The following is a 14,112-nucleotide window of genomic DNA, read 5'->3' on the forward strand; positions in this document are numbered from 1 at the left end:
AAAGGGGCAGGTATTCTAACTCACACTCTGATAACCTCATTCTGTACCTTTTCTGACTTAAGCATTGGAGCACCTTGCAGGTACACCCCCCTCTCATTTCATTCTCCGGCCCATTAACCAAGACCGTGGAAGGCCCTCCTGATCAGGTGAGATCAGTGGCGCCGTCTGTGGGAACTAGCTATCCCCATCTTCATCAAACGAGGATCAAAAGCTCATTTATTTCTGTCCTTCCAACATGGCCGGAGAACGACATAGCGATCACAGCCGTCCCCTCGTCAACTACAACAGGGACGACGGCCCACCATCCCATGAAACGGACGTTCGGGACGGTCATCCATCCACCCCGTCTCCAGAGCCCCAAAACAACGGAGATGCCTCTCACGCCCACAATTTAGGGGCAGAGACATTTCATCCCATTCCCGTCCCCGTTGAAGGAGACGCCGTAATGATTGCCATGGTGAATGCCCTCAATCAGGCCGGTTCTATGCTCCACCAGCAGCACGAACGAATCATGGCCCTCGAAGCCGAACGACAAGAGGCCCGGCCCCAGCCGGTGAGTAGGATACAACAACGTTCGGAGCCAACGAAGAAGCGAGGACGTCGCTCTCCCGAACCCCACGCCAGCAGGGCACGCGCCCATCGTGACGGTGGTCGAGCGAGAACATCACCAAGGCGCGGGCACAGCCCCGACAACAACGAACTGTCTCCCTTAAGGAGCGACGAGGAAGATTTGCATTGCCCCCTATCTCGGGCAATAATGGAAGCCCCGCTCCCCAAAGGCATGGAGAAACCGCCAAACCTAGCTGTGTACGACGGGACTACAGATCCCGACGATCACGTCGACAACGTCAACGCGATGCTCGACTACCGCAATGATATAACCGGGCACCTCAAATGCCGACTGTTCTCAACGACCCTCAGGAAAGGGGCCATGGCCTGGTACAAAAGCTTGGCCCCTGAGTCCATTACGTCATGGAGAGTCATGAGGTCCATGTTCACCCGGCACTTTACAGCTTCCCGTCGTCACCCCAAGACTGAGGCGACCCTTGAAGCCATAGTGCAGAAGAAGAATGAAACACTGCGCTCATACATCGAGCGATTCAACCAGGAAGCTGTCGAGGTAGATACCACCGAGCACATGAAGAAGTATCTCCTCGAGAGAGGTCTCTTACCCGGCAGTGAACTTAGCAGAGCCGTAGGGATCGAGCCTCCCCGCACCTTAAACGAGCTCCTGCATAAAGCCCAGGCCTACATCAGATACGAGGAAAAGCAGGTGGCACACAATGCCCGCAGCGGACGTAACGCTGGGGAGACCGAGCACTCAAAACGCGAGGACACGAGCATTTCCCGTCGCAACGGAGACAAACGAAGAGAAGAAAGACCTCGCGAGGTCCGGGAAGGAAGAGGCCCCGCGGGCAGATATAGCGAGTACACCTTACTGACAGCTCCTCGAGAGCGTATCCTCGCAGAATGTATCAACTCTGAATTTAAGCAGGGCAGGGTCAGGTTCCCAAAACCGTCTGCGCCAAAGCCCCACACCGACAAATCAAAGTACTGCCGGTTCCACAGAAGTCACGGGCACGTGACCGAAGACTGCGTCCACCTGAAAGATGCGATTGAAATTTTAATCCAAGAAGGGCACCTGAAGCAGTACACGAGGAAGAACGAAGCTCCCAGACACGACGAGCCAGAGAAGAAGAGACCCCGGGAAAACACACCCCCCGACAACTCTCCCTATCAAGTGGCCCTCTACGTGTCACGACCGGAAGATTTCTTCCTCCCCGAACCATTGCCCGAGGGCAAGATCACTGCACTCAGCCCCTGGGAAGACTTCCCTACCACACTGGTGATATCAGGAGGAGGAACTAACGGGGAATCCGCGGCCCTCTCCGTCAAACGTAAGTTCGACGAACTCCTACTGACTGCCCCCGAGCAGAAAGCGACATTGACAAAATACCGGGGAAAATCCAACCCAATATCCTTCTTCCTGGAGGAACTCCCGGGCGGATCCCCGAACTCGGCCATCCCACTATTGATAAGAGCAAAGATGGCCCGATTCGACGTACGGCGCATCCTGGTCGACGAAGGCAGCTCAGTGGATATCATGTACGTCCACCTCTTCAAGACTCTGAAGCTAGACAAGACCAACTTAGCCCCCTACGTCGGATCAGATCTCCAAGGATTCAACGGAGCAACAACCAGACCGTGGGGATATGTTGAGCTCCTCGTCACCTTCGGCGAACAAGAAACGGCCAGGGAAGTCAAAATACAATTCCTGGTCGTAGACTGTCCGTCTCTCTACAATTGCATCTTTGGACGCCCGACACTGGCCGAACTCACTGCGGTCCCATCCACCGTCCACCTGAAGATGAAATACTACACCAAATTGGGACGTGTGGTCACCATCCATGGTGACATCGAAGCAGCCCGACGATGCTACGACGCCGCAGTAAAAGGACAGGCCGTAGTCAGCACGAAGAGCAACTGCAACAACAAAAAACTCAAGACCGAGGATCTTGCCCGAGGAGTCAACGCCATCGACCTCGACTGTCGCATCGGGCTGGACGAGACCGAAGAGGGGAGGTTCCCCAAGGAACGCTCTCTCGAACACCCGGTCCGACCAATCCCCGACGGGGAGTTCGAACTCATTCCTCTTGGGGACGATCCGGAAAGGACGGTGAAGATAGGTCAGGGACTACCCGAGGAAACAAGAGAAGAGCTAGTAGCATGCCTCAAAGAGAACTCCGACCTCTTCGCGTGGAATGCCGCAGAAATGCCCGGGCTGGACCCCGAGATCGCGTGTCATAAGCTAGCTGTAGACCGGGCAGCCAAGCCCATAGCACAGCGTAGACGCAAGCAATCGCCCGAAAAGGCAGAGGCTGCCGAGCGAGCTGTAAAAGACCTCTTAGAGGCAAATTTTATTTCTGAAGCCCAGTACACAACCTGGCTCTCTAATGTAGTCCTCGTTAAGAAAAATAATGGAAAATGGCGTATGTGTGTTGATTATACTGATCTTAATAGGGCTTGCCCGAAAGATGCTTTCCCCCTCCCTAATATAGACTCGCTCGTTGACAACTCTGCAGGTTTTAAACTCTTGTCCTTCATGGACGCATATAGTGGATACAACCAGATCCCTATGTCGCCCGCAGACAAGAAACACACAGCGTTCATGACCCCAACGGGCAATTACTATTACAACGTGATGCCGTTCGGGCTCAAGAACGCTGGCGCTACATACCAACGCATGATGAACAAAGTCTTCAAGGACGAAATAGGGGACATGCTCGAAGTATACATGGACGACATGATCGTCAAATCACACGAGGAGATAACCCATGCTCGACACCTTACGAAGGTATTCGAGCAGGCGAGACAGTGTAAAATGAGGTTCAACCCCGAAAAATGCACGTTTGGAGTCCGAGCAGGCAAGTTCCTCGGTTTCTATCTCACCGAAAGAGGGATCGAGGCCAACCCCGACAAATGCCGGGCATTCTCGGAGTTTCCGACCCCGAAAACCAAAAAATCGATCCAGTCACTCAATGGAGTGCTCGCCTCACTCTCCCGTTTCATCGCCAAGTCCGCCCAGCACGCGTTGCCGTTCTTCAGACTCCTTCGCAAAGAGGCTACCTTCGACTGGACCGATGAATGCGAGCAAGCGCTACTCCATCTAAAGAAGGTTCTGTCCCAACCCCCGGTCTTATCACGGCCATCAGAAAAGGAAACCCTATACTTATACCTATCCGTGGCAACCGAGGCCGTCAGCGCCGTTCTAATAAGAGAAACCGACGAAGGACAAAAGCCCATCTATTTCACGAGTAAAGCACTCCAAGGCCCCGAGCTCCGATATCAGCAAATCGAAAAGGTCGCCCTGGCCCTCATCAACACAGCGAGGAGACTACGATATTACTTCCTCGCACACACGATAAAGGTAAGGACCGACCAGCCAATCAAACAGCTGCTCGGACGTCCGGATATGGCCGGGAGGATGCTCAAATGGTCACTAGAACTCTCCGAATTCGACATACAATACGAAAGTAGGAAAGCCTTGAAAGCTCAGGCACTGGCCGACTTCGTCGCGGAGATGACCCACTGCCCGACCCCAGCAGAAAGCGCCCACAAATGGACGATCTTCGTCGATGGCGCCTCCAGCACGTCAGGCAGCGGGGCCGGGATCATCCTCGAAAATGAAGAAGGGATCCTGATAGAGGTATCATTAGCGCTAGCGTTCCCAACATCGAACAACCAAGCCGAATACGAAGCCTTCCTAGCAGGCCTGAGGTTAGCCGAGGACCTGGGGGCAAAAGAGGTAAAAATATCCACCGACTCCCAGCTCGTGGCCTCACAGGTGCGGGGAGACTACCAAACCAAGAACGACAACCTCCTCGAGTACTTGTCCCTCGTCAAAGAAAAACTTGACAGATTCGAAAAATGGGATGTTCGACACATACCCCGCGAGCACAACACACGGGCAGACGTTCTCTCGAAACTAGCCAGCACGAGGAAAAAGGGTGGGAATAAATCAGTAATCCAAGAAATTCTCCCTCGGCCCAGCATCGACAAGCTACCGCCTCCACTCGAGGTCAACGCTATTGGAGATGCCCACTGTTGGATGACACCCATCTACAATTACCTCACGCGAGACGAACTCCCGGCTGACCCGAAAGAGGCGACCACTGTCAAACGACGCGCATGCTCGTACGTACTCCTCGAAGGCAAACTCTACCGGAGAGGATTCTCCATCCCACTACTCAAATGCGTCGAGGAAGAGAAAGTCCCCGACATACTTGGAGAGCTACACCGGGGAATTAACGCCCAACACCTCGGCGGACGATCGCTCGCACGAAAAGCCCTTCGAGCAGGCTACTACTGGCCGACCATGCAAAACGATTCGAAAGAGCACGTCAAAAGATGTGACAAATGCCAACGACATGCCGACATGCACCTCGCACCCCCGAACGACCTCAAATCACTGTCCTCCCCGTGGCCCTTCGCGTGGTGGGGCATGGACATCCTCGGACCCTTCGTCACCGGATCATATCAGAATAAATACCTCATCGTCGGGGTGGATTACTTCACCAAATGGATCGAGGCGGAGGCACTGGCTAAAATAACCGCGCAGAACGTTCTCCGGTTCTTCAAGCGCAACATCCTCGCTCGGTTCGGTATACCCCAGGCACTTGTCACAGACAACGGGACACAATTCACGGACGGAGGATTCCAGGACTTCGTCGCCAGCCTGGGCACCACACAGCATTTCACGTCTGTCGAGCACCCGCAGACGAACGGGCAAGCAGAGGCGGCCAACAGGGTAATCCTACGTGGCCTCAAACGCAGACTCGGTGAGGCAAAGAGGGCATGGGTCGAGGAGCTACATAGCGTGCTATGGGCCTACCGCACGACACCACATTCTACCACCGGGGAAACCCCGTTCCGACTAACGTACGGCACCGAGGCAGTCATCCCGGTGGAGATACGGACGCCAACGAGGAGGACAGAGGAGCCCCTAGACGAGGAAATGAACGATGAAACCCTTAGAGCCGAGCTCGACCTAGTCGAGGAGATACGTTCCGAGGCAGCCCTCAGGGAAACAACCCTCAAACAAAAAATAGCACTACGCCATGACGCGAAAGTCATAAAAAGAGAGTTCCAGGTCGGCACCCTGGTCCTCAGAAGAAACCAGAAAAACCCGAGAGAGGGCAAACTGGCAGCCAACTGGGAAGGCCCTTACCGCGTCCGCGACAAGACGAGCAACGGGGCCTATTACCTAGAAAACCTACAAGGAGAACAACTCGCTCGACCATGGAACGCAGAAAAACTTAGACAATATTACAGCTAAATACACCACGGGGAGACGTGGCAGGTACGACCACGCTCTTCGTCCCCAAAACCCCAGGGAGGAACCACGAGACCCGGGAACGATCCGGGGTCACATGACAAACACAACCCTCCCCGACGGTTGGGATCTTGACCAAGACTCAACGTCGAAGTACCAGAACTGGCAGGGCACCCAGCTCGCGATGGGAGGGCCCAAGCCTCGAGACCAGGGTTCGAACAACGGACCCGGGCTTCGATCCCCACGGGCACAAAAGCCCGACACTTCGTCGGTTCCCTAAACCGAGGAGATCAACAAAGTCGAGTAGAGTACAAGTTCATACAAACAAGTATCAAACACAACGAGCACAATGAATGATGACGAAAATATTCCATACATTAATAACAATAAGTGCGGCCGAGGCCAAGTACGCCCGAAGGCCATATTACAACGCCCGGAGGCCAAAATACATAAGGCGCGCAGGCCATAAAGCAAAGAAAAACAAATACACTAAGACTCCACTCGGAGCACCTCTTCATCCTCTTCTTCGTCTTCCCCCAGCTCCTCCTCCACTTCGAACGGGCAGATAATCTCACCTTCCCGGACGCAGTAGTTGTAGGCCGACCCCGTTGTCACCAACCCAGGGTTCAGAAGCCCGAGCTGCTCGACAGCATTGTCGAAACCCTCTTTGAAGCAGGCCACGAGATCTTGGTTGAGGGTCCGAATATGCCCTAGCAGCTCACCGCGCGAACCAAGAGCGCGTTCCTCCTCGGTCTCATCGGCCAGAGGGCGGACCTTCCCCTCGAGAGCCGCAACCTGAGCCCGTAGGCCAGCATTGTCCTCGGCCAGCTTCTGATGGTCGGCCACCTGCTCTTCCAAGCTCGCCTTAACAGCCGTCAACTGGTCCCTCTCCTTCTCCACCTCCTCCAGCTTCTGGCTCAGCCCTTCCTGCAGCTGATGCTCTTCTTTGTAGTCCGACAGATCTTTGGATAATTTTTCCTTCTCCGTCCGAATCTGCAAAAGAGCATCCTCCAGCGAGGCAGTGGAGACCGAAGTGTCGGTCAAAACCATGGCCGTCTCCATCACCCGGATGACAGCAGCAATATCCCTGGCCAGATCCTTTCTCCGGGCAGCAGCGTCCTGGTCCAGAATAGCCTTGGCCTCAGGCGCGGGCACAGCAATCGACTCCTCGGCCTTGAAGAACGACCGCTCCACGTAGCAGGGAGGTAGAAGATAGCTGCCCGCTCCATTCGGACTTCCTAGAGACGCCCTGGTGAGAGGCCCAGCCGGACGCTTCCGTTTATGAAGGGGGGAAGCCGCTGGCGACGGACTGCTATCACGAATGTCGATCGGGTTAGCCCGAGGAGGAGAGGAAGGGATCACGCTCGCCGCCTGCGAGGGACCGACCCCGGCATCGCCAGCAGTCTCCAAGACGCGGGCCACAGTTTTCTTCTTCTTCTTGGACACCCGGTCAGGAGCGCCGACCTGATTCGCTAGCTTCAGCACCCGATCGCGAGCATTGGGCATGGCACCTGCAAACAAATTACACACAAACATTAGCGAGCGAAGTCATAAACAGAAATAGAAAGCTAAACAAAGTCTGCCTACTCAATAACGCCAGAGCTTCCTCCTCGGTGTCACACTCGAGCAGAGCCTTCGTATTGATGTAACGCGTCTCGGTGATGGGTTCCCCGGCCTCATCCAGGAAGGGCACGCCCTGTCGATTCGCCCAGAACCCCAAGCTGAAGCTCTGCACGTAGTCGACCAGCTTCTTGTATGCGAGCCTATCCTCCTCGCCGAGCATCGCATACTTGACTCGGTAATGCGCCGTGGAGAGATCGAAATGATCACGCTGCCACCTCAACGGTATCTTCGACATCAGCGTCTCCTCCCCGTTGGGTTTCCGTTGATAGTAGTATAGAGAGTGAAGGGCGGCCCGAGTAATCGGCATCACCACGTACCACCGGTTCTTGAAATGGCGAACAGAATCCTCGTACGTCTTGAACAAACGCACGGGCTGCTTGAAAGAAACCCAACTGTGGCGACCACGGGAACCGGACCTCTGGAGATGGAAAACGTGGAAGAAGAGGGCCCGGGTGCAACCAATGCCGAGGAACTGGCAAACCAACTCGAATGCCCGCATAAATGCGAGAGCATTAGGATGCAGCTGGGACGGCGCCAGCCGGAGCCACTCGAAGACCGACATCTGGAAGGAATTAAAGGGCAGTCTAATCCCCGCCTCACGGAAAGCAAATTCGTACATAGTGAACTGCTTCCCCGGGAAATGATGACAAATGCGGTCTTCTTCCTTGGGGGCGCAGCAATACCAGTTTGGTGGATCCTCCCGGCCTATTGTCTCGACCATAGCGTGAGCAACGACGGCCTCGTCACAGAAGTCGGACCCCTCCTCCAAGGGCTCGTCCGCAACCCAGGAGAAGTCGACCTGCCCGGAAGAGGAGGCATGTTCCGTACCATCTCGGACACCCCCATCCCCGACAGGGAGACGAGCGATTGTCGCATCTTCGGTGGAAGACCCAGAATCTTCCCTCCTCGGTCGTAAACGCCCGGTTGCACCTGAAACGCAGACAGAAAGAGTGAATTCGACGTCATATCAAATCCACCCTTCCACCGCAGGTCAAGTGAAAGGGCGTAGCGGCGACGGACACCAACCGTGCTCAACTCGGTGACACATGCACTCTATAGAGACCGGGCACAAACTTCATACAGCCTATGCAAGTATTGCCCGGCATATGAAATTCATGCCCGGTACAGTACGATCCCAACCCTATTTTCGACTGGTTAATATACACCTACGGTCCACTGCACTATTCCTAAGCTAAACCTAACCACATTTCTACAAAAATAATATGCGTTTGACAGAAACAACAAGGAAAAACAGTGGGTCAAGGTGGAAAACCATACCTGACATAACTAAGTTGAAAGGGTTGCGGTGGTGTCCAAGCGGAAGGCGGTGGTGCGGATAGGAGGACAGGCGGAGACGGCGTTCCAGACGGTTGAGCGAGCAAACGTGAGAGAATATGGAGAACTCCGGTGAACGCGTGAGCAAATAAAGTAGAAATGAAGTTACTCAACCCTTTTTATAGGGCTAGGCACGTGGACCAACAGGCTAGGTCATCATTGCCTAGCCTGCCTACGCCGTCTTTGCACGCGAAACGAAGCGACGCCACTAATTCTGAGACACGTCTATCAAAAATAAGAAACTGAAAGACCCGAGCACCCGTCCATCTCCTCGACTCGCCAAGACGCCACCTCCCCGCGTCATACCCACGTCTACTACGAGGAAGGTGCAGATCAACCGATCACCTCCATCCCCGACAGTCCCGGGGATCAGTCAGTCATGAATAGGTCTGTTGCGACCTCACCTGTCTAACGATCGAGCTTCCCCATCGTCCCGGGGAACCCTTAGTTGAAACATAAGTCATCTCTCTGGCTCAGAGACTCGACTTGGGGGGCTCCTGTTCTGGACTGGGCCATGACACTAGGCACGGTGCGGCCCAACGCTCGCCGAGCCCACGTCCGAACGGCCATGTCCAAGCGACCGCGAGGTCACGTTAGATGAACGACCGTCCGCCCGAAGAACGTCTCCTCGGCCCCGTAAACACGTGTCGGGCGACGAGCGGGTCCCCCTCGTATGATCGCCATCCACTTATTGTCAACCCACGTCGCGGGCACCTAAGTTGTGTCGGGCAGAGCCATAACGGCATCTCGCTTACCACGTCACCCAACTCCCCTATATTATCTCCTTAGAGATAGGGGCAGTTGGACCAGGGGGCAGACCTTGGTCTAGGTCTTGACGCTTCTTACGCGTCCCCTGGCAGCTCCTCCTTGGGCCTAGTTAATCCAGCCCATTAGGAGCCTTGGCCCAGCGCTGGGGGCTCAATATAAATACCCCTTTCATGGCAAAGGGGCAGGTATTCTAACTCACACTCTGATAACCTCATTCTGTACCTTTTCTGACTTAAGCATTGGAGCACCTTGCAGGTACACCCCCCTCTCATTTCATTCTCCGGCCCATTAACCAAGACCGTGGAAGGCCCTCCTGATCAGGTGAGATCACTTATGTTTTAACATTCCTTATAATGACATGTTATGTTGATGTAGGATATGTGAGTTAACTATTTTTTATTGTTGTTCCGCTGCTATTTAATAAAAGTTAACACTCAAACATGTAGTTATTACTACTATTTTTATAAATGTCAAGTGTTACATGTCTTTTCGATTGAGAATGTTGATTTTATGTTGTAGTGTAGCATCCTAAATTGCATCTTGAATTGTTTTACTCTGATAAATATTTTAAATTTACACGGGAAAAATTTAGGGTGTTACAGGACATAGCCAAGTAACCTTAGTACTAGTAACCTCTTGTCTCTGGCGTGCATTATCCCACCAATCCCCAGCTTCCTCAGATAATATGTGAGTTCCAAACAATACCTTATGTTCCTCATTATAGGCCATTACTTAGAAAATATTTTCAATCTCTTTCATCCATGCGTGAGCACCCTCCGGCTCATATCTACCCTTGAACATTGATGGGTTATTCCTCTTAAACTTTCCTAAGCCACGAAACTCATCACCGGCACGATTTTGTTTCCTATGCAGCGCCTGAGCCACTGACTCCAAAACACAAGCAATTGTGCGATCATTTCTTCCATCCATTTTGCACACCATCAAACAGACATTAGGAGAAACAATACATCAATAGTGTATACACACATGTCATATACTGTGGAATAATTATCATGCAAAAACCTGGCTGGACAGACCGACCTGCTCTGATACCACTATGTAACACCCTAAATTCCAAAACTTAAAAATAAAGGATTACTCGACAACTTAAGGTGTCACCAACGACAATCGTTCAACAATACGTAGACATTTTGAAAACACACAGCGGAAAATAAATAACATACAACATATGTCATCGCATGCTCACATTCACTTAAGGTATTATTGCAGTGGAATCACATTATCACATTAATAAAACATGTCAACTTCAAATTGGGTCTTATAAAGACTTAATTTTTCACAAAGTGGTTTCAGAAAGGATTTCAATATCCAACTCTCAACAACTTCAAAACGACTCAATATAATAGTTATTAAACTTTAACAAGACGAGTAAGTCGACATCAAACATAATGAAAGAAAACATCGTTCACCCCTAGTGTTACAAAATTAGAGCATATCTACTAATAATAAATGTGATAATTAATGAAAATAACTCCAATAACTATTTCCCACACACGGCAGCAAACTCTACTCCCGAGTATCTGCAAGATGTCTATGGTGGACAACATCAAAGTAAAAAGGGTAAGAATTCATATCAATAAATTAACGATATAAACTGCAAGGTAGATTTCAAACATCTACACATACAACAACAATCATACCACATCATTCTCACACCTAATCCATCAACATATAGAAACAATCACATATTCATCATTTAAATTATGCAATGATACCCACAACCTCGACTGGACTCAAATGCACGTGGTACCATATCATTATTAATTGGTTCACTCAAGAACCGGGTTCACCCTGCTCGAACCCCGAATCTACCATGCTCGGATTCAGAGCAAGTCACCAATCCACCCTACTCGAATTGCAAGTTACCTCTTTCATCAACAATAACGACATAATGAATGCATGTCACAATACGTCAATTGAACAACAATGTAATGTTTAAAGTCCCCTCCCGATAATAAACAAAACATGCATTGAACCAACAATAATAATTTTACTCATGAACTATCATCCCACAATAACATACTCACAATTCAGCGACATAATCCATGCTCATACAACAACATTTCACCGTCATAATTCACAAAAATTATTACAACATCATCATCATGTATGCGCATATCCATCATTCATCAATTACTTCATAGATTACGATTAAAAATCATGTTTAATCATTAAGTTATGCCCGACATCATCTAAACAGTAGTTGACAAAACATAACAGTACTCAAAACATCCATAGAAGTCAAAATATTGAAATCTACAACTTATATCATCAAGACTCCAAAACGTCACTCAGGTGACAATTGACTTGAAAGACAAGCCTGACGGCATTATGGGTTACCCGTCACCAGCATGACGCCCGTCACCACCCTGGAACTTGCAGAATTTCGTCTTCAATGAAGTTCACTGCATAACTCATATTCATCAATCCAGGCATCCAAAACTGACCCGAAAACATTACCCACACATTATATGTTCATCAACAACACCTAAGTTCATCACATTAACACATTTAGTTCATGGTTTTCATAAAATCATGTTATTCCCAAAACATTCAAAATAGCAACAATGGTGATTATATGATAAATCATCAAAACAAATTTGTCACACGTCATGGTACACAAAGTTCATCACTAAATCATCATAACATACAACAATAAATCATCCATAAAACAAGTTTTATTAAAAGGCCAAAGCCCCATTGGAGGTTAAGGACTCCTAAATTTTACCCCTCATGTATATACCTATTATTGAGACAGTTCCCCCTTACCTGGTTATCCTAGCAACAATGAAATATTTTGGTTTGATGAGTCTTCTTCCTCAAATTCTAAGATTTTCCTCTCCTCTTAGTCTACTAGTCTAATCCTCTCTAATTATGTTTTCATGTACTATTTGGAATTCTCCATAAACCTAGGTTCTCTCATAATTTATATAATTAGGGTAATCTAGTTAAAATTATATACTCACCTCTCACTTACTAATATTCTCACTCCTTCTTCCCCTCTATTTTTCATAATTCTCAATTCAACCTCAAACTCTATATTTTGCATTTAATTAATTAAATTAAAATAAAATATTATCATTTTAATTACTAAAATAATTCCTAATTATTTTAGCCCACTTCTACCAATCTCTAATTACTTATACACTCTTATCATGAGGTCACACACTTCCATTATCCAAATTAATTCAATTATCGCACATAATAATTAAATTAAAATACAAATAAATCAATTAAAATAATAACTCAAAAACTGGGGTGTTACAGAAGACACATAAAGATTCAACTTTCTAGCACATTCAACGGATATGAACGAATGTGTCACACCTGTGTCAATGATTGCAATAAGAGAAACACCATTAATAAAACATGTACCTCAAATCAAGTTATAAGATTTAGTAGTCTTTGCTCCACTCAAAGCAAATACTTTTCCACCAGATTGATTTTTCCTTGGCTTTTGGCACTGGGTATTAATATGAGCTGGTTCACCATAGTTGAAGCAAGTCACAACTTCACTTTTACATTTAGCACCATGATGTCCTGGCTTGTTGCACTTGAAAGACATCATGTATGCACTCATGCACTCAGTTGTATGATAACCTGTTTTTTCACACTTGAAACATTTTAGTGGAACATAACTTACTCCCCTTTTTTCTCTTTCCCACCCGAAGCCTTTCACTTCCCTTTATCAGCTAGAGCCCCACAAGGTTTTCCATGTTTTTTACATCCATTTTTCCTCTCACTAATACTCTTATGGTAAGCAGGTCTAGCATGACTATCTTCAACATAGATCCTACATTTATTAACCAACAAAGAAAATTGATGAATCTCCTTGTACCTGATGAATTGCTTGATCTCAAGACACAATCCACTCTCAAACTTGATACACTTGGAACCCTTAACTCCTACCCCATTGTAATGCGGGTAGAACCTAGACAACTCCTCAAACTTCGTAGCATAGTCAGCAACAACCATGTCTCCTTGTTTCTTCTTAAGGAACTCAGTCTCTTTCTTGCTATGAACATCAGTAGGAAAGTTCTTCTCAAGGAAATTGGTCTTGAAATTCTCCCAAGTAATCTTGGTACCTACATCTTCAAGCCTCTGATGAGCATTGTATCACTAATACTCTGCTTTCTCACCCAACATACGAGTACCAAACATGAACTTCCACGCGTCTGAACAAGCTATCACTCTGAAGATCTTTTCAATATCTTGCAACCAAACCTAGCACTATCTGGATTATAGCTTCCCTTAAAAGTCGGCGGATTGTTCCTCTAGAACTTTCCCAACCCTCTGAACTCGCCCGTCATCCCATTATGATTCTGTACCACCTGCTTTTCCTGACCCATCAAATGAGCCATAGCCTCCAAAGCATTTTCGATTACACGATCATTTCTTCCATCCATTTCTATGAACGCCAGTAAACAACCATTAGAAGAAACATTGCATCGACAATGTTCACACACTCGTTGCATACTAGGGAATATATAACGTCACAAAACCTAGATGGATGGACCGACATGCTCTGATAC

The 14,112-nt window shown here is 49.0% G+C and overlaps 1 protein-coding gene across 1 annotated transcript; it reads left to right on the forward strand.

The window, feature by feature from the left end:
• Positions 1-235: 235 nt before the first annotated feature.
• LOC127103822 (uncharacterized) lies at positions 236-5,836 on the forward strand. Its single transcript, XM_051041067.1, has one exon. The coding sequence runs from the start codon at positions 236-238 to the stop codon at positions 5,834-5,836; it is 5,601 nt and encodes a 1,866-aa protein (XP_050897024.1).
• The last annotated feature ends 8,276 nt before the right edge of the window (positions 5,837-14,112 follow it).

The sequence above is a fragment of the Lathyrus oleraceus genome, chromosome 1 (assembly GCF_024323335.1).
Source record: "Lathyrus oleraceus cultivar Zhongwan6 chromosome 1, CAAS_Psat_ZW6_1.0, whole genome shotgun sequence".
In the NCBI taxonomy this organism is placed as follows: Eukaryota; Viridiplantae; Streptophyta; class Magnoliopsida; order Fabales; family Fabaceae; genus Lathyrus; species Lathyrus oleraceus.